This window comes from Sturnira hondurensis, unplaced genomic scaffold (genome assembly GCF_014824575.4).
Source record: "Sturnira hondurensis isolate 20B ecotype Veracruz unplaced genomic scaffold, ASM1482457v3 Scaffold0000648, whole genome shotgun sequence".
In the NCBI taxonomy this organism is placed as follows: Eukaryota; Metazoa; Chordata; class Mammalia; order Chiroptera; family Phyllostomidae; genus Sturnira; species Sturnira hondurensis.
In genome coordinates this window covers 9,394,689-9,420,847 of record NW_028073279.1, presented here as the reverse complement: position 1 = coordinate 9,420,847, position 26,159 = coordinate 9,394,689, and the positions used below count along the sequence as shown (strand labels likewise).

At 45.2% G+C, this 26,159-nt stretch overlaps 1 protein-coding gene across 2 annotated transcripts in view; it reads left to right on the top strand.

The window, feature by feature from the left end:
• The window catches only part of CACHD1 (cache domain containing 1), a 212,800-nt gene extending 189,293 nt beyond the window's left edge, over positions 1 to 23,507 (top strand). For both annotated transcript variants that reach the window (XM_037043383.1, XM_037043392.1), the window contains 11 exons: positions 1,130 to 1,252; positions 2,378 to 2,477; positions 2,566 to 2,682; positions 4,705 to 4,865; positions 5,061 to 5,147; positions 6,754 to 6,870; positions 8,058 to 8,209; positions 9,481 to 9,642; positions 10,901 to 10,978; positions 11,598 to 11,699; positions 21,476 to 23,507. In XM_037043383.1, coding sequence (XP_036899278.1) covers positions 1,130 to 1,252; positions 2,378 to 2,477; positions 2,566 to 2,682; positions 4,705 to 4,865; positions 5,061 to 5,147; positions 6,754 to 6,870; positions 8,058 to 8,209; positions 9,481 to 9,642; positions 10,901 to 10,978; positions 11,598 to 11,699; positions 21,476 to 21,714 — 1,438 coding nt within the window. In that variant the 3' untranslated portion in view covers positions 21,715 to 23,507. The remainder of the gene's footprint in view (positions 1 to 1,129; positions 1,253 to 2,377; positions 2,478 to 2,565; positions 2,683 to 4,704; positions 4,866 to 5,060; positions 5,148 to 6,753; positions 6,871 to 8,057; positions 8,210 to 9,480; positions 9,643 to 10,900; positions 10,979 to 11,597; positions 11,700 to 21,475) is intronic.
• Positions 23,508 to 26,159: the final 2,652 nt, after the last annotated feature.

Here is a 26,159-nt window from a genome sequence, read left to right as displayed (position 1 = left end):
GTGTTCTTTATAAAGAGATCGTTTGGGTGAACGATGATGATTATGAGCTCTTGGAACGTGCCATGCTAGGTAAACCTTGAGAATTCCCAGCCGCAAAAGGGGCCAAGTAACCAAGCCCTTTCAGCTGCGCATGGACATAGATTAAAAAGAGCCTTGGTTCCAAGTGAGAAGTCAGTGCTTCTGCTCTATCTAACAATTTCTCTAAAAGAATAATGGATTCCCTCTTGGTCTAGGACTGAACTTTAAGCTCTATTTAGTTCTCTTCAGAATAACTTGCTATAACACCTTTTCTGGTGTTTTTGATATTTGGCAACTTGCTAAGCACACACTATCTCATTTCATCCCCAAAACAGCGTTATGAAGTAGATACTATTATATTATCCTCATTTTTAGATGAGAAAATGGAAGCTTAAAAAGGTTAAGTATTATCCCAGGAGCCACACAGATAGAAACCAACAGGGCCAGGATTTGACCCCAGATCTACTTGATTCCAGAGCTAAACGGGTAAGCACCATGTCGCACTGCCCAGCTGTGTCTTCCGTGGTGCTCCCGTTTCTGAGAGCAGCATTGTAGAATGATGAAGGAAATGGCCTAAGAACCTGGAGAGTGTTGTTCTAAAATATGAGCTCTGTTATGAGTGCAACCAACGTTAGTATTACAAAAAGAGCTAGACATTTTTACTAACTTTTTTGTGACCTTACACTAGTCAGTTAACTTTGGGAACATTTCAGTTTCCTTACCTGTAACATGAAGGAAATAATGAAGGGCCTCACTCGGGCTCCTTGTCTAAAGGTTCCTTGTCAGGAACCATAGTAGCTATGCATCCCACTTCCCACCCCCATATTGTTACTAAGGAGTAATCCAGTCATTGTCTGAACATCAATAGTTAGGACTAGCCAAATCGCTGCCCATTAGCTGGGCTGCTCATTTTAAGAAAGTGCTACCTTTAGTCTTAAGTTTTTCTCTCATCACATCCTCGTGTTAGGCTAGCTAAGTTATTCAGTCATTCATTTTTATAGGGGTGGAAACTCTAGGCATGTATTTCTCATACAATCTTCTTCCTATTGAACATTCCTTTTACCTTTAGATAAACATGCCTCTTCTTCTCTTTGATCTTTTTCACATGAAGCACACAGATGTCATCTGGGCACACTGTGGCTGTGATGGGCATTGACTTCACGCTCAGATACTTCTACAAAGTTCTCATGGACTTATTACCAGTTTGTAACCAGGATGGCGGCAACAAAATAAGGTGAGCCCTACAGTGGCATCATTTCCTCTCTAGCTGAGAAATACCAGGAAAACAGTATCGGCTATCTCTAGTTGAATGGCAAGCACATTGTCAAGGTCAGGACCAAAAATGGAGTCTAGGTTCTTGGTGTTCTATTAAGAAGGTTTTGGGTTTTTTTTTTCTTTTTCTCAGGTGCTTACCAGTTATGATTTAGACAGACAGACTTGGCTCATAAGCAGAAGAGTAACAATGGCACAGAATTCTCAGAAAGCTCTTGTTTCTTTAGAAGGCACTAATCAGAAGTTTCCTGTATTTGGAGTGCTAGAAGGACCAGAGGGTTCTCTTGGATGTACTTTTGATGTTAACTTCGTTATCAAACCGAAGTCTCTGTGCCACGTTTCAGGCACTTAGACTGTCCCTTTTACATTTCCCCAGAAAGAGGCTCCTGCGACTTAAGTCTTTGTCGCCTGAATTTCCAAAGAGCATGTCTGATCCAAGCAGGGGCATTCCCTTGATTTAATGCAGGCCACACTTCACATCACGGCTAAATTTCACTTTGGCCCTTAAAGGGGAAATAACAGGATTCATGGCAAATTGTTATGAAGAATGTAGAGTAAAATAGAGCAAAATGTAGTCTCAATTAGAGCAGTTCTGGCTTTACTTGTTTCGTATTTCCATCAGCTATATTTTTGTTTGTCCCCCTAATGTCCTACTTTATGCATGTTTATCATCGAAAGGAGAAATTGTATGTTTTACTTAAACTTCGTGCCTATAAATAGTCAAGGCCACTCTTTTGAGAATCTCCTTCCTCAAAATAAAGAGTAAACTTCGTACTTATACTTCAGTGCCCAAGATCTTCAACTCTGACCTACTTGGACAGGGCGACCCCACTGTGTATGAGCTATGTAGGTGACTTCAGAGGCAGGTGTGACTGAGTCTCTCACCCGGAACCTTATACCTCCAGGTGATGCAGTACTTAAAGAACAGTGTATCAGTCTGCCTGTCGGTCATCCTTCATTTTATCCATGAGTATTTGTTAAGAACCTGAAATAAATGCAGTTGGTTTTGCGGCTTACAAGATAAATGCTCTCTAAAAGTGCAGAAGAAGAGCCCCGGTGACCGCGTTTTGTCACTTGTTTGGTGCAGGTGTTTCATAATGGAGGACAGGGGCTACCTGGTGGCACACCCCACCCTCATTGACCCCAAAGGGCACGCTCCTGTGGAACAGCAGCACATAACCCACAAGGTACTGGTTGCAAAGCTGGTGGCTCCGTTCTCCAGCAGCCTGCAGCTCACTGATAACGTGACATTTGTCCTCTGCTTGGCCTTGGTAGGAGCCCCTGGTAGCAAATGATATCCTGAACCACCCCAACTTTGTGAAGAAAAACTTGTGCAACAGCTTCAGTGACCGGACAGTCCAGAGGTTTTATAAATTCAACACGAGCCTTGTGGTAAGTGGATTCCTCACCACTCTCCCATCCTTCCCACTGTGGAATGTGAAATAGAATAATGTTAACGTCTGTTTTACCCTTGGCCGTTTCACTGAATTAGAATGGTAGAACAATAGGACAGGACCTTAGTCCAGCTCTGCAGTGTGACAGTTGTGGAATATAGAGCCCGGGTTCTCACACCTGGTATTTTGTTTTAGTTTTGTTTGTTCAAAGGCACAAAATGTCTGCTGAAGTCCGTCCCCACTCTCTTGTGTAAGTATATGTGGCACCGTGGGTTTCTGTCTTCCCGTCTTGTAGAACTCACTCGGTCCCCTGAAGTTCCTAAAGCCACCCTCAGTCAGTTCTTGGTCATCCACCCTGTAAGACAGGAGTTCTCATGTACACCTTCCAAAAGCACTATCTTTTTTTCAGCCAAACACTGTGATGTGAGGTACCGCACACTTCTCTGGATATGGTTAAGGACCTTAAGGATTTTCTTAAGATCTTTAGGATGATTTGTAAATAATCCTACCTGGGGGAGTACACAAGTGGGTAAGGTCAGAACCAACATTCAAAACAAAAGGTTATTTAAAAGACATAAGCTTTTTAATTTAAAAATAGGTATTCATAGCACAAAATGTATAAGTAAATGTTAATTCTAAAGATACCATAGGCTAAATGAAAATCTAAACTTAGTCACCCCCCTCCCCCCTCACAAAACAATTGCAAAGAAACAATTGTTTGAGGGAGAAAAAGAGTTTTAAACATGAATATATTAAAATGAGAGTGTGTTCAAAGCAAGGAAAGTCGTTGTTACTCTGTTCAGACCCCACATTTTCTTTAAAGGGGACACCGAGAGACCGGAGTGTAGTCGGAGGGAGGCTGCCAGGAGGTCTGTCATCGGAAAGTCTTGACGATTCTGTATCTGATCTGCTTGTACAATGATCTCCTGAGAAAGAGCCAGGATACTCCAGAAATTTTTCAGAAACACAAATTTTAGTGAAATACAGCAGTGGGCAAAAGTAGGTTTACAGTCATTCATACGGAAAATAATATGGTAGTTAATAAATAATACAAGAAGAAACTGTTTCATGTACTCACAGCTGTAAACCTACTCCTGCTCACCTCTGTATGAACTAGGATAATGTCTTCACAGTGCAAGTTATCCCAACAGGGAGATGGAGCATTCCTGGGGCTTAGAGCGAACAAGATGCAAATACGCTTACACTGTAGAGGTGGGCATTGGCTAGGCAGTGGGAAACTCATCCAGACCCCCGAGCACCCACTCAGAGCTGTGATTCTCAGAGGTAGGCTTATCCGGACCAAGCACATACGAGGGGTACTGGCATGGAAACGAGCATGGCTTTAAATAACTGGCCTACTACCTACCTATGGCCCACATGGAGGGAAAAATGACCGTGCTGAGTGTCACAATACCACTTTTGAATCTTTGATTTTTCTCATGTGGTGACAAAATTGGTGATTCAGGAAACTGGCTATCACATTTTCTTGTTACAGAATGCTTTCCTTGGATTTTTTTGAAAAATATTCTGGAAGCGGGACACTGGCCTCTTAAAGAGGCGTTGGTTTTACATAATTTTATCATTTTAAAAGAACAGCTGTTTTATTTGGGGAGGAGGAAAATGCATGTTTTCTGGTTATTTAGGTTCACCTTTGAATAAATTTCAAACTATTCCTTATCAGAAAGCTGTCTTTCATTGATTCTTGCATTTTTTTTCCATTTTATGATATATTGTTATGTGTTAAAAAGGAAAAAAGATTACAGAAACATCTATGAAAATTTTATTTTTATAAGCATAGATAAATGTATAAATGATACATACATGAGTTCACTGAGAATTATCTGTGATGGGATTACAAATGATTTTTATCTTCTAGTTTTTTAACAGTACTGCTTTTGTAATCAGAAATTAAGTTTTGTTGCAAGCTATTTTCAGCACGTGGCTGAGGGGTGTTTGGACCCTGGTGAGGCTGAGTCTTGCATTGTTGTCTTGTCGCTTCTGACGCCCCTGCTGTCCACAGGGGGATTTGACGAACCTCGTGCATGGCAGCCACTGTTCCAAGTACCGACTTGCGAGGATCCCGGGAACCAATGCGTTTGTTGGCATCGTCAATGAAACGTGCGACTCTCTTGCCTTCTGTGCTTGTAGCATGGTGGACCGGCTCTGTCTCAACTGTCACCGGTAAAAATGCAATGGGTCATATTCTCTATTTACCATGCCATTGAATATTTTACCTGATGCCAGTCATTCTGAAGTGGCATCTGCAAAATAAGCAAAATGCTGGGTATGTCCTGGAGAAAATGAAAGCCCTGGGTACAGAAGCATTTATAGTTTGTTATTCACCCTCTGCATAGTGGCTTTCTTTTTGCTTTTCAGAATGGAACAAAATGAATGTGAATGTCCCTGTGAGTGCCCTCTAGAGGTCAATGAGTGTACTGGCAACCTCACTAATGCAGAGAACCGGTAACAAAAAAATATGTACTATATTTAAGAGTATATATGTATTTTTGGACTATAAGATGCACTTTTTCATCAGATTTGGGCAGAAACGGGGGTGTGTCTTATAGTCTGAATGTAGCTTACCTGGCTCACTGTGACGGGGGTGGGGGGGTGCAGCAGTAGAGCCGGGTCACAGGCTATTAAATATTTTACCACAGTTTTTGCTTCAAAACTTCTTTTCCTATTTTCCTCCTCTAAAACCTAGGTTCATCTTATGGTCCAGTGCATCTTATAGTCCTAAAAATATGGTAGATATACCTTGAGTCTTGTTTATAGGTTTGCTTTGGGTAGGGACATTAGACGATAATTCATTCTCCTGATGTAACTGTTCAGTGAGCCATAGTTCAAGCTTGATAGTGCCTTATAATGAAGTCCACTTCCAGATTTAAATGTAAATGCTGTGGAAGAATTAACAGTATATGTGCTATATGTAAAAAATATGAGACTGTTACAGGGGTTAACGTGTCAGATATTTTATGCACATTAAGCAACTTAGTTTTCAAATTAACCCTGTGATAAATATGTAGGTAGCTTTCATACACACACACATGCTCACACATAACATAGCATTATTGATATTAGTGGCACATTTTAACACCAGTTAAATAAATTGTGATAAGTTCCTTGTCCAGAACTTAAAAGAAAGTGTGTGCATGCATACTGGTGCAGTTGAACCTTGAACAAAGCAGGGGTCAGGGGATGCGTTGCCCCACACAGTTGAAATATGTGTATAACTTTTGACTCCCCAGAAACTTAGTTGCCCCTCAGTGTGTGCAGGGAATTGGTTCCAGGACCTCCATGGATACCAGAATCCACAGATGTTCAAGGCCACTCTATAAAATGGCATCAGGCCCTGGCTGGTGTAGCTCAGTGGACTGAGCGCGGGCCTGCAAACCACACAATCGTGGTTCGATTCCCAGTCAGGGCACATGCCTGGGTTGCAGGCCAGTTCCCAGCAGGGGACTCACGAGAAGCAACCATACATTGGTATTTCTCTCCTTCTCTCCTTCCCTTCCCCTCTAAGGATAAATAAGTAAAATCTTTTTAAAAATAATAAAATAAAATAAAATGGCATCAAATGATGCCTAGAGTCAGCCCTCTACATCTGCAGACCCCCAACCTCAGATCAAAAACAAGACAGGTATTTACTGGGGAAAAAAAATGTGTATATAAGTGGACTCTCATGGTTCAAACCTATGTTGTTCAAGGGTCAACTGTATATGTCTATTTAGGCATACAAAAATATCTGAAAGGACTCCATTAAATTATTAACAGTGGTCACCTCTGAAAAGTAAGCTTTAGAATGGCAAGTGAGAGGAGGCAACAGCCACTTTTGACTGTATGTTTTCCTATTTTGTTAAATATAACTTCCTCATTTTAAAAAAAAATTTTTTGTACATAAAGATGAACATACTGAAGCTCAGAATAGTTAAGTGACCTGGCCCAAGACTTTATATATCTAAGTGGCAAAGCCAGGATTCAAACCCAGATCTGTCTGACACCACAGGGGCCAGGGGCACGAGAGCTTGGTATATACGTGGTCCTAACCTGTAGGCTTGCTCCCAAATAGCAACCCAAGCTGCGAGGTGCATCAGGAGCCAGTGACATACACAGCCACGGACCCTGGCCTGCAAGATGCTCTTCACCAGTGTGTCAACAGCAGGTGCAGCCAGAGGATGGAAAGTGGGTAAGCCACACCCAGAGCTTCTCACACGTCAGCATGGTGGTTCTGGGAGCAGAACCTAGTAAAGTCCAGTGACCAGCATCCTCACTGAGCTTTCCCAGCTGGTATTTATCATTCCTATTCTTGGTGTTTTAAAAAGTAGTATCTATTTTTTTTCAGATCCAAAACTGCTGTCTGTAAGTCCTTTATCCATCAGGTTTAAGCTTGTCTGGTTTTCACTTGTTACTGCTAGTTGGCATTTGTACCATGTGTTACAAATAGGTGGGAAAGTTATTCTTGAGGTAAAATAGGAAGGTAAATGAGTGAGGGGACGTGGCATGAAGAAGCAAGGGCAAAGGGCAGCAACTCAAAGGCTCCAGAACCAGAACCCAGCAGTCAAGGCCTAGTGTATGATACACTGAAACTGGTCAGTGTTGTTCCTTAAAAAGCAGCTGGTTTTGAGAACTGCAAATGGCATGTCTCCTGTTCCCTCTTCCTCCTCCCTAGGGGTGGCAGTGGGGTGACTTCTTTATTATGTGTGTAGCTGCAGGTTACCATTTGATGAGACAGAGTTAATGGGTAGGAAGGACAGCCAGTTCTCCTTTTGGTGTAGATTTTGGCAAAGGGATAGTAAGGCATCCGATAAATTGAGATGTTATACAATAAGCCAAAGTCAATTAAGTTTGAGAAACGCTGCACATACTCTCTGGAGAGTCATAGCCCTCTTAACTTATTGAAAGTTCTAAGAAATTGACAGTAAGAAAATCTGTTTAACTTCTTGGGTATTTCCCAAAATTATTTGATCATTTTCTTCTTCCTTTCTTTTTTCTTCCCCTTTTAAATGATCATACACTTGGGGGATGTTAGACCAGAGTCTAACCAACCTTGTGGCCATTCGGTCTTTTTTTTTTTAATTCGGTCTTTTAAGATAGTTTTGAGTATCCCTGCACTCATCCATGCTGGGTGGGTTTCCTGGTTTGACTCAGAGAGAGCAGTGTCATCGCTCAGTTCCCAGTTGTTGAGGGACATACAGCAGCTCGCCCTGGTCAGATCACTGCTGTTCTCAGTTTACAAGGAAAGGAAACGAATGAATGCTCAGGCAGCTACAGCACGAATAGGCAGTGGATGTCTTGAGTGCTGTCTGAGGCCCCAGCCCACGTGCGCCCGCCTGACACCGCTTCCTGGAACTCTCCTCGTTGTCTCTCTGGCAGGGACTGTTTTGGCGTGCTGGACTGTGAGTGGTGTATGGTGGACAGCGACGGAAAGACTCACCTGGACAAATCCTACTGTGCACCCCAGAAAGAATGCTTTGGGGGGATTGTGGGAGCCAAAAGTCCCTACGTCGATGACATGGGAGCAATAGGTATGTCTGTTGAGAACCCATTGTAATATGATTCTTGAACACGCATTTTTTCTGTCTGAATGCTCGGACGGAAATCTTAAAATGACCCTCTCCTTCCTTGATCCCTTTGCCAATAGTTTTTCATTACAAAACCAAGGCAGATGATTACCTTCAAAGCTGGCTAGATATTCTCAGCAGACTGAGCAGCCTTCTGTCCTGCCAAGTTTTGCAAGCCTGGAATTCATTCCCGTAAAGCTTGTTCTGAGAACTATCAGGCCTGATGTCCGTGTGGTTGAACCCTCGAGTCTGTCTGAATGCGAGTCCCAGCTGTCAGAGCACAGGGCCGGTGGTGGGTGGAGGGACCCCTGCACACCCATTCCCTGCCGCCACTGTCCCCCACGACTTCTGCAGAGCTAGAAGTCCTGTTCCTGCAAATCAGTATTTAAGGCCTCAGGGTCAACAGAAGCCAGATCTACCCAGGCCAGCTGGAGTGGCTGAGAGTGTGGGGACACTATAGGGAAGAAAGCCTCTGAGGTCAGGCCCCAAGACCTCAAAAGTACCACCTGCACCCCTCGGTCAGATTTTCTCTGCATCTTTTCAGGGTTAGCACAAACTCCTAAAGCTCCGCTGGCCCATGGGGTAAATATTTAAGCTTTCAGTTAATACCTCGGTTATTAATGTCTCCCACCGTAGCCTGTCTACAGAAGCAGAGCCCCTATGTGAGGCCGGGTTCTGAGCTCATGTGTTACTACCGAGCCAGGTTAGCACATGGAGGAAGTGACCTTGCTCAAGAAAGTCATTTTATATGCCCACCTGCAGTTTTCTGTCTAAAAAGTGCAAGTGGTGTTTTAAAGGGAACCCATAAGCTTTGAAACGTGATCTTTTAGCACATATTGAGTAAGCCTGGTGCCGTTTATTTCTGTGAGATTGGTCCCATCGTCCTCCCCTCTGTACTTCTCTTCCAAGTGCAGTCTCCCCTGCCCAGGGAGCTAGGCTCCCAGCACTGGCCACCACCTATTTTTGATTCTCAGCTACTGACTGGTTTTACCAGGTCCTGCTAATTGTGCTATCGCTCTGCTGAGCAATTGGCATTTCATTTGCGAACCTGGAATTAAATGAAATCGCTGCTCCCACATTCTGGTGCGTTTTGAGAAAGTCAGAGCTCAGAGCAGCCACTCTTACCTTTACCGAACCCCCACCCTGCTCTGTTCCTTCCCATCTCACCCCCATCCCCGCTCCTGCCACTGCACTGGGGAAAGCCTGACACAGGGCATCTGTTTGCTTTCCTGAAGGCGACGAGGTGGTCACGCTGAACATGATTAAAAGTGCCCCCGTGGGCCCCGTGGCTGGAGGCATCATGGGATGCATCATGGTCCTGGTCCTTGCCGTGTACGCATACCGCCACCAGATTCACCGCCGCAGTCATCAGCACATGTCTCCTCTGGCTGCCCAAGGTGAGCTCAGAATGAATCTCAGAGCTGCCCAGCAGGCAGCAGCCGTCCTTGTCCTGGGTGGCTCCTGGGCTGGGGGACCGTGGCCAGGTGAGTGAGCCTCTCAGCAGTTATGAGAGCAATGCGGCGTTTTTCAGCCTCTGCAGAGTGGATTCAGGAGCCCCCAAAGCCTGCTTTCCTCCTTCAGCCCCTTTTCTTCCTTCAGCTCCAACTTCCTTAGGAAGTTCCTGGGTCCTCCCTTTTCTTACACAGATTCCCCCACCATACGCTGCCTCTGGAACAGGCCAGCTGAGGAGCTAGAACACCCAGTGGGAATTTCTTCTTCACTCAGCTGAGAGGTGTTGCCTTTGCTGCACCAAAGACACTGGCAAACCAGAGATACCCCAGGGCACTATTGGCAAGAATGTGAATTATTCTTACCACAGCTGTCATTGTATATTTTATTATGTATTGTGAATGAACACACATGTGAAGGGATGATCACCTCTCTTAAAACAGGATAGGTAAATGAAACCAGGTATAAGAAGATTAGTCTGTAATCATGGCTTCCCTACCAAAAGCTGAACGTGGTGCCTGTTGCCCTTTGCGAGGCATGAAACCGCCCTCCTTCCTCAAAGCCTCCAGGGAGGTGCCGACCTTGGCCATGTGGCGTGGGCTCACTCAGCCTTGCTGCTGCACTGGGCCAGGAGCACTGAGCTCACCCTTGCTGCCGTAAAAACAGGTGATGTCGGCGTGTTTCGCTCTGCCCGAGGTCCTGATGGGGGATCATGGGATAACGTGGCCTGACTTAACGGCAGAGCTAATCACGAAGTTCTTTCCCCTTGGTGAGATTCCGTTAGCCTGAGGACGGCTGCCAGCCAGGGTTCGCTGATGCCTGACCTTTTATAAGATTGCATGGCGCCATCTCATCGACACAGCCAGCTGTGGCGTGTGACCCCTTCCTCCTGCTCTGGGCACTTGAGCAGAATTGTCAGTCTGTCAGCTTCTCTTCTCCTGTATCTTCAGAAATCAGTGTCAGGTTTGACTGAACCCCTGTTCTCTCTTGCAAGTCCTGCTCTCCCCTCCACTAAAAAAAGAAGAAGAAGAAAGAAAGGAAAAGGAAAGAAAAAAGGGCGGGGGATCAGTTCATTCTTTCCCAAGACAGGACTCACTCTCGATGGGAAGCTGTCACTCAGCCGTCCGGTGAGACTCTGCGGGGTGTTGAGGTCGTTGGTTTTGTTTGATGAAACAGTCACGTCTCTCTCTTTTTAATGGTGGGTAGAAATGTCAGTGCGTATGTCCAACCTGGAGAATGACAGAGACGAGAGGGACGACGACAGCCACGAGGACAGAGGCATCAGTGAGTACTCAGGCCACGCCACCAAGTGGCAGCAGGAGGCGAATCCAGAATAAATTCTCCTTGTTACAGCCTTTTGGCTTGTGTTAAAGTTTAAGGGGCTGTGACTCAATGGGCTCCCCCCCCCCTGTTTTCATTGGGAGTAAGTGTAGGTATTTGCTTTGTCCCAGACAATCTCAAAAGCTATCATGATGTTCTTTTTTGAATTCAGTGCTCTGGCCTAAGACGCCTCACCCTTCCATTTTGTTCCTCTTCCTTCTTCCTTTCCCGCGTAGTATTTTAGGAAGGGAATCATCAAGTGTGCATTTTTAAATCCCTAAACTAATGGATACAACTCAGGAGCAAAGGAGCATTTCTTTATCAAAAGAGAGTTCCATTAATGTTGAGATAGCTTGGCCTTCAGCTCCTTGGAGCATATCTTCTTGATGCGTGTTGGAGACAGGTAATTAGGGACCTCTCCCTGCCCCAGTTCTAAAACCAACTCCCTTAATCCTCAGAAAATCACATATTCTAGCTCTCCACAGAATAACCCCAGCATGTGAGTGAGCCTGCTCAGAGGAGACGTACTTGACCCAACGAGCGTGCTGGCATGAGAGTGAGTAACCATCCTTGCCTTCCACAGTCAGCAACACACGATTCATAGCCGCAGTCATCGAGCGGCACGCCCACAGTCCAGAAAGGAGGCGTCGCTACTGGGGCCGATCGGGAACAGAAAGTGACCACGGTAAGGTCTGGCTCCCTGAACGGCAGGGGCCCGAGGAACCCACGGACTCCTGTGGGCCAGTGCTCGTGCCCGCTCCTCTCTCTCTTTCCTGTTCTGTGCTCAAGCACGTTATTTTGACATAGTTTTCCAAAAAGACACATTCCAACACGACCCTTTTATAAAGAGCCCTGGGGTGGTTTTGCATGTGTCTCAGCACTCTTGGGCATAGGTGAGATGACCTCTTGGTGCACAGAGGGCTTCCTAGGTTTTCTCCGTGAATGGGGATTCAGATCGTGTAAGTGGCACCTGCTCACCACCCCACTTAATTCTTGGTAGATCAGCATCCTCGTAGGTCCTACTGTCCAACTGGTGTTTTGCCTAAGTTGTTACTTGGCAAACACCAGCGACCGCAAGGGCTCTCCCAGGCGCATACTTTTGGAACATAAGGGTCATTGCCATCCTCTGACATTCCCCTCCTTGCCCTCCAGCCTCGCCTGGGAAGCTCAGGGAAAGTTTCATTAAAGAGGCCTTTGCACAGGGCCCTGAAGGTGGGGAAGGAAAGAAAGTCGGGGTGAAAGGACGAATGTGTGCAGTCACAGAGTTACATACAGTACCTGTAGGATGCTCAGGGGCCTGCAGGCTGAACTGTGAAAAGGTGCCGAGGACCACCCGAGCTGTGGATTGCAAAGCTCACATGCTGTACCCGAGACCCGGCCACCACTCGGCTGCTCACCCTCCCGGTGTCCACACAGCTTGTCGTCACCGGGAGCAGCAGTCGCCGCACGGCCGCAGCTCCACAGAAACACAGTCGGGGGGGTTGGACTTCTCCTGTAATTGTAAAATCCTTTTGTTTTTCATAGAACTCTAATTTTTGAGAAATGTTTTCTTCTCAGAATCCGGTGGTTTCTTTTTAATCCATAAATAATGTATTTATGCCTTCGACTCTGCTTTCTCCACATCTACCCTGGAGAGGAAAAACACGCGCACACACACACACACACACACACACACGTCTTCAAACCGTGCTCCCACGCCTGTGCTAGGAAATGCAGGAGTGGGTATTCGTCAAAGCAACCAGTGTGGCTTTTAGAAGCCAGCCATGTATTCAGATTCCCTTTGGAACATAGAAGCTAGAGTTCTGATTGTAAACTGGAGACTGTTAATTTGAGCTCTGAATGACATTGTTCCCACCAACGAAGGAGAAACATTGGGTTTCTATGGAGAGTCAAAATTTTTTTCCCAGTTTCTTTGACTTTCTGCCTTTTTTCCCCTAAAAACCTTTGAACATTCATAAATGCATTCTGCCAGGCAGTTCTGTGCCTCCTCTCCTTTGAATAATAAAACAGGTTCGAGGCTACTAAAGTTCAACAGAAATAATTTCTTATTCAGCAGAAATACTGAGTCCTTTCTCCCCCCCTTCCTCCCTCCGTCTCTCCCTTCCTCCCCCTTTCCTTCCCCCTCCCCCTCTTTCTCCCCCAGTAGAAATTGCCGCCCTAGGAAATTGGAACTCTGAGTGCCACTGGAATTCTGAGTGACGGTGACAGTGTTCCATAAGCTCTCCCATTGTCTTAGTAAAATGGCATATGAAGCAACAGCTTAGATAAAAGGAGTAGTGCGGCGTCAGTATCTGAAAGCCAGGGAATCTAGCTGAGGGCTTGGTTTCTCTCGTTTTTTCACAATAATTGGATCCCCGTTATCCCCAAGGAATAAAAAATAGTTTCTCGTGCAGACAGAGCGCAACATTAAACGAAGTGGGAGATATTAGCATTCCGCATGATTCCAGATGCCCTGCAGAATCAGTAGCACTTAACTGCAGGTTGGCATATCCCTGAACCCTTACGGCGGGTCACTGAAATTGGTGGCATCAAGTGAATGTCCCTGTCCTGCCCAGAGGATGAGCTGTATGTGTGTCCACATTAAAGTTGTTTTGTCAGCACGCTTCTTGCTCATCTGTGTGCTTTCTTGTATGGTCACTGTTGGCATCTGCTCTTTGCTAGGCGCAGGGCAGGGAGTCACAGAAAGGAAGGTGTCATTTATGGGAGGCAGCCGTGGTGCGGAAGGGCTTGTAGGAGAGCCTCAGGCAGAGCTCACTGGGCCTGGCACCTCTTCCTCGTTACAGGCTGTGAGACCTTAGCGTGGCTACTTCGGACCTCAGCTTCCTGATTCTTACAACGGGATTAAAAACTCCTCCCCAGTGGTGGTGTTGTGGGGATTAAATGCAGTAATGTATGGCAGCCGGGAGCTCAGGGTGGACCTCTCCACCTCGTTCCCCACTCTGCCCTCAAGGAATTGATAGTCTAGGAGGAAACAAACGCGCATTCCGAAGACTGAAAAAAGACTGAATATGACAGCTTTCTTCAAGGAGTGGGACAGAGAAGGTGGGGAGAGGAGGGAGACCCTGGGGGGTCGTGTCATCCGCCAGCCCCCGGGGCTGCAGAATCAGAGGCCTATGGTTCTTCGCTACTCAGTGAGCGCATTTGCACAAGAGTTTGGGGGTCAGGTACACAGAAGGAAACTCATAGGAGCAGCGTAGATAAATACATAAATACCCCCCACACTAGACATTTCTGGTTTGGTTCAGACTTGTAATAGTCCTAGTATTAAAATTAAATGTTCCGGGCTGCAATAAATACCCTTCCAGGCTGCATTTATTTAGAAATATTGAATGTAGCCAAGAGAGTTTTGTAGTTCAAAAGAATCTAATTTTAATGGTTGTATCTTAAAAAAAACTTTATTCGAATAAGAGTGGTTTCTCAGAAGTAGGGTGATCTTTGTCAGTATGCCAGGGCCGCGTAAAACAATTGTCGTCAGCACTCAGCTGTCAACTGTCACTGTCACGAGAGGGTAAAAACAGTTACCACCTAGCTGTGCTTCCCATTAGATTTCTGCCTTTGCCCGTGATTCCTCCTGAAAATACCATGTTCCATCTAATCATCTACTCGTTTATTTTTAACTTGGAAACTACCAATATACATTTGTTCCTTAGGAATCTACGTTTTGGTTACCATCTCATTAGAAACTGTATGCATATGCAAGTGAAGCAATATTTTTCTTGGTAAGAGGGACTTTTTTCCCCAGCACATCAAATTCCAAGAGATTCAACAGGCCAATGTCAGACCTCGAAACCCTGACCAAAAACTGCGCAGTGCAGCCAGACCGTTTTTCTGGAGGTGCAGATGTTATTACTCTCTGTGACCACAAGGTGGTGAGTTGTCCCCAGAGAGACCTGACACCTGCAACCATCAAGAGAGGTTTCTTAGGAACCATCAGCTAAAGAGAAGCAGACTTCTGAAGATCAGAAGCTTAATTAATCTTGACTCTTCTATTAATGGACACCTGACCTCCTTCCTGAAGCCTTTGTCTTGGTTGGGATCGTCTTTGCAGAGATTTTTCTGTGTATACTTTTGGATAGTAAAGAAATGTTGCCTTTGAAGGTATCTGTAAATACCCTTTGTGTTTTGAACAGTGCTTCCTCCTCCGTGAGTCAGAGACGGAGTCTGTCTTAGCCAGCACGGTTCCTGGTGCCCAACAGAACCACATGGCACTGAGTAAACAGTGAACGTGTGAGTGGGAGTATGTCTTTGGCTTGCTCCTGCTTCTCCACAACTTGCTGCTCCCTTCCTTCAGATTTCCATTAATTCCTGGGATAAGGGGAGGCCTGAGTCAGTTACAAAGGGATTAAGCAAATTAAATAGAATGGCCCCGAAGTGAGGGGTTCCCTTTGGAAGGCCCTCTGCTGGGGTTCTCATTAGAAAGCACCTGGAAATTGGGGGTGCCACCCCGTTGCCCTGGTACAGCTGTACCATCACCACCACCCTGGGTCTGTGGCCAGTGCCGTTCAGAGCTTCCTGGGCCCCACATCAGAGCCCCTGGGCAGGGCCAGTGAACCTCAGGTTGTCTTCATCCTTAGATGAGGCTGGTGAATCCCACCGCAGGTAACTTTAAAAAAAGTCATTGATGCCTTTGCTTTGGGCATATATTATATGATTTTTTAAATTAAGTGCCTGATTTGTGTGAGCCATTGCATTGAATATTAGGAGTACAGAGATAAATAAATTCTTTCATTGTTTTTTTTTTAGAAAGAATTTGGTAATGGACAACATAGCCCTATATTTTATTATAACATGGTAAAATCTAGGATAAAGATGTGCACAGAATGCTGTTTAAACTCACAGAGAGGACACCGGACTGGGGTTGGGGCATTGGTTGGGCATGCTCCCAGGAGAAGACCCTCAGCCCGTAGCAGGGAGCACAACAGCAAGATGAGAAGAGGTGGGAAGGTGAGCCAGGTGGACGGCCCACTGTGAATTTGATATCAGGGATTGAAAGCGAATGATCCGCTACTCTGTGTGTAGATGAGCAGAGACAGGAGGCCGCCCGGAGGTATTTGGAGGAAAGGCGAAGACAGCCTAGCTCTGACGGTTGGCCGAAAATAATCCACACACACTGAACTTTTACTAAAGCCACGTTTTCGGCTTCAGCCCCTTACAGGTGGGCCAACAAGGGTTTGAATGTGTGGCAGTTTGTGACTGAGGTTTCAGAGCCTAGCGGCCACTCTTACACCCTAGACTCAGCACTGCCGGGAACCTGAGAAAGTCATTCTCACTCCTGATCGCTTCGTCTTGTGTGAAGGCGTCAGTTTCCTCAGCCTCTGAGCCTAAGAACACTGACCTCCTCGCAGGATGTCAACTCTCTTGTCATGTGCGCCGTTTAGTCACCACAGCCGCCCCCCAGAGACACAGCTCCTGTCCCACCTGCACCCTTGCCATCTCCTCCTGCTGGTGCATGTACCCCCATCTTCCGAACCCCTGATCCTTCTTTCCTTCTGTCCAGCCTCCTCACTGCCACAAGGGGGTCCCTTAAAGCACCTAGTATATCTTTGCCCTTTGCCTGCTCTTGCCCGTTCCTAAATCCTAACTTGTCCAACAGCTTTGACCAGCCTCATTGGTCTGGCCCAGCCTCCCTGTCCAGCCACATCTCCCACGCCCTTCCCTCCCACTCACCAAGCTTGTCACCACTGTGCGCTGATCCACTGGAACCTGTGGGGCCGCTCCGCCTGTGGCACCTTTCCTCTACCTCTTTCTCTTCCTAGTGAATCCCTCCTGTCCTGTGAGGGCCACCGCAAGTGTCCCCTCCTCAAGTACCCTTCCTTGGCGTACTTTTTAGTCGGTCTCTGTGCTAGTAGCACCTGCGTTTCTCTTCTTGGCTGTGGACTTCTCGGAGGCTGGGCCTCACCTCGCTCCTTATCCGGTTGAGCCCTCGCCTGGCACCTGGCTCCCGAAAGCCACTCGCTGATAGCAGGCACGTAGATCAGTGAACTCCTTTGCCCTGACGCCCCCACATTGGTGACCTGTCGACTCTCACAGGGTGTGCAAAAACCAAGTTTATCTTCCTCCCCGAGATTCAGAATCTTTGGTTCACCCTTTCCAATCCCCCTGACTCGAAGGCACAGTTCCCTCAGCCCACCATGTCCCAATCTAATTACTTACCGACTTCTACTGCTTCCACCCCTAGGATACGTTTTAAATCTGCCCCATTCCATACCCCTACTCTCAGTTCTTCATCTCCCATCTGGCTGTTGCAATAACCTTCTAAGTGCCCCTCTCTCTTTTTTTGTTCATTGTTCGAGCTGCCATCCGAACTCTTTTTAAAACATAGAAATGATTAGGTCCTATTTCAGGGCAGGGGGCTTTCCAAAATCTCGTATTACCTCCTCATTTCTGCGCTTTGGCATGATCTTTATGAGCTGACTTTAACTCACCTTTGCACCTTCCACCTGCCCTGTTTGTTCTCCAGCCACCTGCCAGCACCCATCCTAGACCCAAGGCACAGGAGTGGCCTTAGGTCGCCACCCTCTGTGTCTGTGCTCACCTGTGCTTTTGCTCATATCCACTTACCGAACTCCTAAAAGTTCTTCCAGTTAAGACCAATTAAATGTGAATTCTTCTCTGATGGTTCCTCATTCCCCTAGCCAGAAGTAACGATTCCCTGTTCTGAATTTTAATTATACCTCAATTATAACACTTACCATTATCTGCATTGGAGTAAGCTTAGCTGCATGAATATCTGTCTCATACTTGGTTATGAAATCCTTAAGGAAAAGAGACATCTCTTACTCATGTTTTATAGTCTCTCCTCCAGCCCCACAGTGGTCTCCAATAAATGAATACTTGAATTTAGCCGTGTTTTATACCGGTTCACATTTCTCAAGCCCTGATTTTTGAGCTCCCTGTGTAAGGTCCGGGTTTTCATCTTGATGCCTCCTGCAGTGACCAGCATGGTGTCGTATGCGTAGTGGGTAGGGTGCCCAATAAATACTTGTTGCATTGGACTGGCTTCACTAATTCTGTCAGTTGGGAAAAGTTTCACTGAGAACAGAGTCAGCTTGATCGTTTTTGCACGGAGCACACATTTTCCACCACCAGCTATTCCTGCCTGGCTGTGTGCAAGCGTGTCAGTGTCGCAGCCACAAATGTGACTAGCACTACCCACGGGTGAGTGCTGATTGATGCTAACTGTAGATGCAGCGGAAATATTAATGAGCTGTCACTTCTCAAAAATGTGAAAGGGGGTTTTTGCAATATTTAAAAACATGCCAGGGTTCTTGGAATGGACTCCTTTGATGAACAGGGACATTTTCTCTTGGAACATGTATTCCTTAGAATACCAAAAGCAATCAGTCTTTACCTCCAGTGAGGTGGCTCCCTCAGAGAATAGGTGACTCCTCTGCCAGCTGCTACGGGTGTGTGTGGGGTTGGTGTTTCATTAGGTAATGGGACCTTCGGGCAGGTTCGTTAAGCTCTCTGAGCATTACTTCTCTCACCTGTAAAATGGATATTAAAATGCATGCACTGTTGGTATGCAGGAACTTTTTAAATTATACTTCATCGATTATGCTATTAGTTTCCCCAGTTTTTCCTCCTTAGTCCCCCTCCACTCAGCACCCCCCCCACCCGCCCCCTCAGGCGATCCCCACACTGTTGTCCACGTCCATGGGTCATGCATATATGTTCTTTGGCTACTTCATTTCCTATACTGTACTTGACATCCCATGACTGTTCTGTAACAACCAGTGTGGACTTCTTAACCTCCTCACCTCTTCACCCATTCCCCAACACCCCTCCCATCTGGCAACCACCAAAACATTCTCTGTATCTATGATTCTGCTTTCTGTTCTTATTTATTTTGTTTTTCAGATTCAGTTGCCGATAGATATGTATTTGTTGCCATTTAATTGTTCAGATTTTGGATCTTCTTCTTAAAGAAGACCCTTTAACATTTCATATAATGCTGACTTGGTGGTGATGTACTCCTTTAGATTTTTCTTGTCTGGGAAACTGTTAATCTGTTCTTTGATTCTAAATGACAGCTTTGCTGGGTAGCGTAATCTTGGTTGTAGGTCCTTGGTAATCATCACTTTTCTTATTTCTTGCCAATCCATTCTGTCCTGCAAAGTTTGTTTTGAAAGATCAGCAGATAGTCTTATGGGGGCTCCCTTATAGGTAACTATCTGCTTTTTTCTTGCTGCTTTTAAAATTCTCTGATTGTCTTTAGCCTTTAGCATTTTAATTATGATGTGTCTTGAGATGGGCCTGTTTGAGTTCATCTTGTTTGGGACTCTGCATTTCCTAGACTTCTATGTCTATTTCCTTCATCATGTTAGGGAATTTTTCTTTCACTATTTTTTCAAATGAGTTTCTGATTGCTTGCTCTTTTTCTAGCACCCCCATGATGCGAATGTTGGTGCTTGAAGTTGTCTCAGAGGCTTATTACACGATCCTTGGTTTTTTTTGGATTCTTTTTTCTTCTTGCTGTTTTGTTTGGGTGTTTTTTGCTTCCTTATGTTTCAGATGGTTGGTTTGATTTGCAGTTTTATCTATGCTACTGTTGATTCCCTGTACATTGTTCTTTATTTCAGTTAGTGTATCCTTTATGTCTGACTGGATCTTTTTTATGTTGTTTAGGTCTTCACTAATTTCCTTGAGCATCCTTATAACCACCATTTTGAACTCTGCATCTGATAGATTGCTTTTCTCCATTTTGATTAGTTCTTTTTCTGGAGTTTTGTTTTATGCTTTCATTTGGGCCATGTTTCTTTGTCTCCTCATTTTAGCATTCTCCCTGTGTACATTTCTGTGTATGAGGTAGAGCTGCTACATCTCCCAGGCTTGGTAGAGTGGCCTAATACGGTAGGTGTCCTGTAGGGTCCAGTGGCACAGTCTCCTCTATTACCCAAGCTACCAGGTACTCAAGGTACACCCATTCTGTGGGCTTTTTATACACTCTCCTGTTTAATTGAGCCCTGATTACTTTTGGCACAATCAAGGTCAGCCTGTGTTCTGTCCAGGGTCACACAATATGAACTACAAAGCCATCAGCAGATGGCTGCTACTTGTGCTGGGCTGGGAGGTCCCCGGGTGAAGCCAAGCTGTGAATGAAGGCCCACTGCTGTTAGTACTGAGCCTGGGACAACTTACGGAGAGGTGCAGGGCTCGCTGAAGCCGTATGCTGGTTGTTTGAGATCATTTAAGAAAATTTAAAGCATGAGCCAAGACAGGTCATCCATATGGAAAAACCACTAGAAACAGCTTAAGTGGGGCAGGGCCTCAGGAAATCACCAGGGCAGAGCAAACAGTGTGAGCCAGGTTGATGGAGTCTCAGATGTGGCACCTGCCTGCTGGCTGTGTGGGAGTAGGACTCAGAAAAGGCATGGTAGCCTCTGCCAGCACTTCTGTCTTGGAGAAAGCTGCCACCCAGCTCTTGCCCAGTTCCTCCCTGTACATCTCTGATGCCTCTCAATCTGCTGCTCCCCCACACTGGAGCTCAGAGGGAGTGAGTCCCAGTGAATCTGACTAAGTCTGTGCATAGGCTTTTAAAAAGGAACTGCCAAGGAGTCCAGCAGTTTCTGTCTTCCACAACCTGAATCCCCACTGGTTTTTACAGCTGGAAGTTATGATGGCTTCTCCTCCTGGCACTGGAACCCGCGGCTGGGGGCCTGGTGTGGGGCTGGGACCCTTCACTCCTGAGATACCCCTCCTGATTTTTACCTGCCACAGGTGGGTGTGGGCCCCTCCTGACCAGCCACATTGTTGTCTCTTCTGCACTTGTTCTAGGACTTCCATTCAGCTCCGTTTCGGACGGTTCTGAGTGATGGTTGTTCTCTCGTGATTTTTGGTGTGGTTGTGCATGGAGGTGCGTGGTGTTCGCCTGCACTGCCACCTTTTCCTGCAGGAACACGTGCCACCAGCGCCTGTCACAGAATGTGTGGGCAGCAGCCACAGTGTCTTCTCACTGTCACACCCCATCCTGGCGTTTTGAAGCCCATCTTTGCCCACCAGCCCCCGACTGACCTGACTCCTGTTAGGGTCTTCTTCTTGAACCGCCTTTTTTTCTTTCTTTAAGATAAAAAATAATCTTAATCTTACCTCAGGGAGAAGTGTAGGAGGAAGTTCCCCAAATGTCTCTGGTGATTATGTGTGAATTAGATAGGACATGAGGTAATTTTAGTTTTTATTTTGTTCCTTTAGGGAAAGGGTTCTTGTATATCTTTTTTTTTCTTATCTAGACTTCTCAGTTGTCTGAAATGAGTAGGTGTTTCTTGTGTGATTGTTTTAAGAATGAAACAGTCAACAAAAATGTCTTTAAAAATATGTCCCTTCACCATCTGATAAGAGCCCTCAAGCGTTCACATCCGTGTAGCACAAAGGTAGGAGCACCTCCTGGTGCTCTAGAAATCTTAAGTGACATCTCCCTGCATGGGAAGTTCTCAGCGACATGTTCGTTGTGTTCCTTTCCAGGCTACAGCACCATGAGCCCGCAAGAGGACAGTGAAAACCCTCCATGCAACAATGACCCCCTGTCAGCGGGGGTGGATGTGGGGAACCACGATGAGGACTTGGACCTGGACGCCCCGCCTCAGACCGCAGCCCTACTAAGTAACAAGTTCCACCACTACCGCTTACACCACCCCACGCTCCATCACAACCACCACCTCCAGGCGGCTGTGACGGTTCACACCGTGGATGCGGAATGCTAACAGTCCCCTCACCTCTGTGAGAAGACGGGACCTGGGAGATACAGAACATTCTAGAGGAGAAAGAACCAGCTTGAAATCCACAGCAAGAAACCCCTTGTGTTGGGGCTTTGTCCAGGGTGGCTTAACTCTGCCCTGCCGGTTAATACGTTTGACAACGGGAGGAACAACGAAATCACACTTGGGAAGGTGCCAGGCTGGTTCTGGGATGGAGGGGAAATTGGCCTGATGAATGAACCTGCCATGATCCTAACAGAATGGAACAGAAGGCAAACCTCCAAACACAGAGACGAAACCCATAAATGAAACAGTGGGGACCTTCGTTACACTGAGCCAGAGGAATGTCCCGAGGAGCCAGAAGCATCCAGCTCCCCTTAACTGGAAGAGAGAAAAATGTGCTGAACTGGAGCCTGGGAGCGTGGCGGAGCGTGGCGTGCCCGAGAGATTTTACTTTGTTTCTTAGCGGTACCTAGATACCACGATTGCTGTATGGAACTCATGTTAAGCTCTGAATGATGCATCTCAATATTTCTAAGTAAAGGATTATTTTTCTACTATTTATTGAACTTTCAAACATTCTCAAACTTTGGGGGAAAGAAGAGGAAACATGAGAAATTTTCAGCAATTATCCCTAGCTATTTTGTGTGTGATGAAGTGGTTCTTTTGACTAAGGAGTTCTATTTCTTATTTAACTGGTATCGTCCCACTGCCCCACTCCACAAAATGGGAAAATGAAGAAATGTTTCTCTCTGACTTGTTTACAAACATTGTCTTTAGCACATGATTTCGTGGACAGACGCCTTTATTTGTAATGCAAGACAGTATTCTTTCTCTGTGTTTCACAGAGATGGGAGAGGCAGAGAAATCCAAGAAGTTTTTAAAGAAATTGTGTTTCTTTTTAACACTTCCCCACTCCCTGTACAACGCTTTTCTTAGGTTTCTACGAAACCTAATATTAAAACTCCAGCCTTTCCGCTAAGGGAGGGCTGCATTTATTCCATGTTTCAGAGACTAGAAATTCGAAAATGTCCCACTTTGAGTCTGAGAATATTGAACACCCAAGGGAAGAAGTTTTTAAAATTCAAAATTTTGATTGCGTGTTGAAGATTTCTTTTGAAATCATAGTTCGAAGCTGCTGCCAGTCACCAAGAAGTTATCCACCAAACTGCTTTGTGTGATGTATACGGAGATTCATCGAATTGGGCTAATATAACATGGCATTGTAATTTTAAAGTAGTGTTCTAATTACAGTGATGTATTTTAGATTCACATGTTGTGATTCCAATATGTTATAAAGATATTCTTACACCGTGTACGTGGTAAATCTCCATTTATATGTAGTTGGCAAAAATTCACCGAATAATGTTTTAACGATAGGGTATCACGATATAATGTAAAAAAATGAATGGTTCTTCGGCAGTACAGGAAGTGAACTACGTGTGCTATCAGGACACCCCTTCGTACTGTATATAAAGTTGCAGTCTAGTGGAATAAACTGTATGAATGGACAGTTTTAGTGGTTATAGTGATTTTTTTATGTACCACTGCCTGTGTCTCAAGGCAGATAACATTCACTTCGTAGCCTGGCAGATCGGTTGCCAAACTGAAAGGAGACCTCCTTTTAAGGCCGGAGTCAACCTCAGGGGCTTCTTGACCATCTTGAACATGCAGAGAAACTTAAAAAATGTAGTGGGAAAAATTAAAAAGCAAATATTTTGAAGTGTGTGGGACATAGCTCCCCTTCCTGAACATCTAAAGTTGTGTCATTAATAATGAATAAATGGTTATTCTCTAACTGCTGGAGAGAATGGGTGACTTTCTTGTCTTCCCAGAAAATCAAACTTCTCCATGATTTACTGGTTTTTTTCTCACGTTCATCAGAAACTTTTCGTTACAATGCTAGCTTCCTGACTGGGGATGAGGGGCGGCCTGGTGCTTTCAAAAAAATAATCACAAAACTTAGAGATAAAAAAATGGTACAGCCTGCTCAACTGTAGCAACAGAAATGTATTTTGTGTCTTTTGTGATAAGTGGCTCCCTTATCTTGAACTTCAGAGGTAAACAATTGAATTCTTATACCTGAATAAGAAAACCTGTGTTTTAAAGTTCCTGTAGAAAAATAGGACATCCAGGTTTGTGACATTTGGATTGAAGTTTTGCTCTGCTAAATGACCTTTTGTCTTCTTCCCTCAGGTTGCATATAATGTTTAAACATTCGGGTTTTGTATTGTTGTTAATATTTAAAAGGAAAAATATGCTTTTGGAAACTTTTTGTCATAGTGACCAGTATTGTTCCCTTTTGCTCCCCTGATACCTGGCTTTGTGAAGCAGGAGTCTTCCCTGAAATCCTGGAGGGAGGGCCCGTCCATGCCTTTCATTCACTAAGGCCTCGTGGTGTCTGTAACCTACATGACTTGTCACTGTTGCTAAGCACCAAGAGCTGAAGGTGCTCCAGGTCATGGTATACAGCTAGAGAAGGAACTTTCCTATTGGTGGCCCAAACTGGGTTCAGCCCCATATTGGTTCTCATGGTCTGTGTTTATCTGCTTTTCAGGTGCGTTTATTTGAGACCTTTTGGGAAATGTAGTTTTTCTTCCTCTCTCTGGATTGAATTTGAATGCTCAGCGAAACTTCATTAATATTTTTATTTGAAAGCCTTTGTCAGATTTCCTCAGACAGGTTTACTTTGCATGTCAGAGTAACTGGTAGGTGTAGAAAGACATCCTGGAAGATTGCTTAAGCTTGCTTCCCTTTGGCAGTGGCCTGCTCTAATGGTTACATTTTTTAAATGTGTGTCTGGTAGAATAATCAGAACAGCCCAGTCTCATCTGTGTCCTTTTTGGCCTGTTTTTTTCAATGGGGGAGTGCAGGTTTTCCTGGCTGAAATACAATGCCATATTCAGAATTTTTTTCTAAATTTTCAGTAAAAAATGAATCAAGTTGAAAGATATATTTCTATGGCTATTATTTATAACTGTATAATATGCTCTGTTTAATAGCTAAGGTGCATGTCGATATATAGAGATGTGTGTACATTTGAGATTTTTCTGTTTCTCTGCCCCCCAGCCTCAGTCCTACACTGCTCCCAAGGCATCTTCTTCATCCTTGGATTCAGTATTTCTTAACCCTTCTTGAAATTCAGTACTGCCCCCTCCTAAGGAGAAATTTTTTAATTTAATTTCAGTTCATCCTCACAAGAGGAATTAAATACGAAAAGATAAGATTTTGTTGGAGCGTGTGGAGCTTTGGAGGACTACAAGCCATTGTAATATCTGATTTCTTTGCTCTGCCAAGAATCCATTTTCACCCCTTTGTGGTCAGTATCTCCCCAATTTGAGAACGTGTGCCTTGAAGTTCTGTCCTCAGCCTCCTTTTTAGTACTTGCTTGGGGTGCTAGAGCCCTGAATTGAAAACAAGGAGGCCAGGAGCTAAAACCAAAGCCTCTGATCCCAGGCTCAGATCTGCCCTGAACTTCTTCATCTCCTTTTCTCATTTCTCATCTGGTCCATGGCCAAGTCCAAAATGGAAAGGGAGAGACCAATGCAAGGATACTGTTTGAGTAGACAAACATACTGTCTACTGTTTGAGTAGACAGTATCCTTGCATTGGTCTCTCCCTTTCCGTTTTGGGGACTGGTTGGTAAGCTGTCTATATCCGCCGCTGAATCAATGACCTCCAGCTGGTTCCAGACTCCTTTTCTCCAGTTCCTCATTTCTCCACCAAATACTCACTGAGCTCTTACCACACGTCAGACTTGTGAGTACACGGGAATGAGTTAAGCAGAGCAATCCCTTCTCTCCCTGGATGTGGAGATGTAAGTGGATACCAGTGTTTGCCCCACTCTTCACTGTGTAGCGGTGAATGTGATCCCAGGAGTTAACCTCATTCCCAGAGTTGTATTTTACATTAGTCCTACCACAGTCATCGTAAATTCATCCTATTTACTTGGTCTCGAGTTCAGAGTCAAAGCAACCACCGTAAGGCATTCCTCCTGATGACTGGGAGAACCTGTGACCTAATCGGAACCCCACCCTAACTCTGGATTTCCACGAGGCAGATAACAAAGGTCCTTATTTGTGTAAGACCTTTTGAGTTGGCATTTCCGTATCTGCACCCAAAAGCTTCCCACATAGGCATTAAACAAGCAAATATAAAATTATAAATACACTTCCAAATATAGCTATTTACTGTGAAGGCAAAGAAAGTGTGACAGACAAAATAACCCATAGCGGGGGGAGTGGGCACAGAAGGAATCTGCTTCAGATTCGATGCTCGTGGACAGTGAGAACGTGATGTTAAAGCTGCTGCTGAAGAACGAGAGCCGGTCTGCAGGACAGGGCCGTGAGCAGGGTAACATCTGAGGCAGAGGACATAGAACAAAGGCATGCAGTGGGCTTGAGATAGAGAATCGACCAGCTAGAGGGAAAGGGAAATGTAGGAAGATGGGG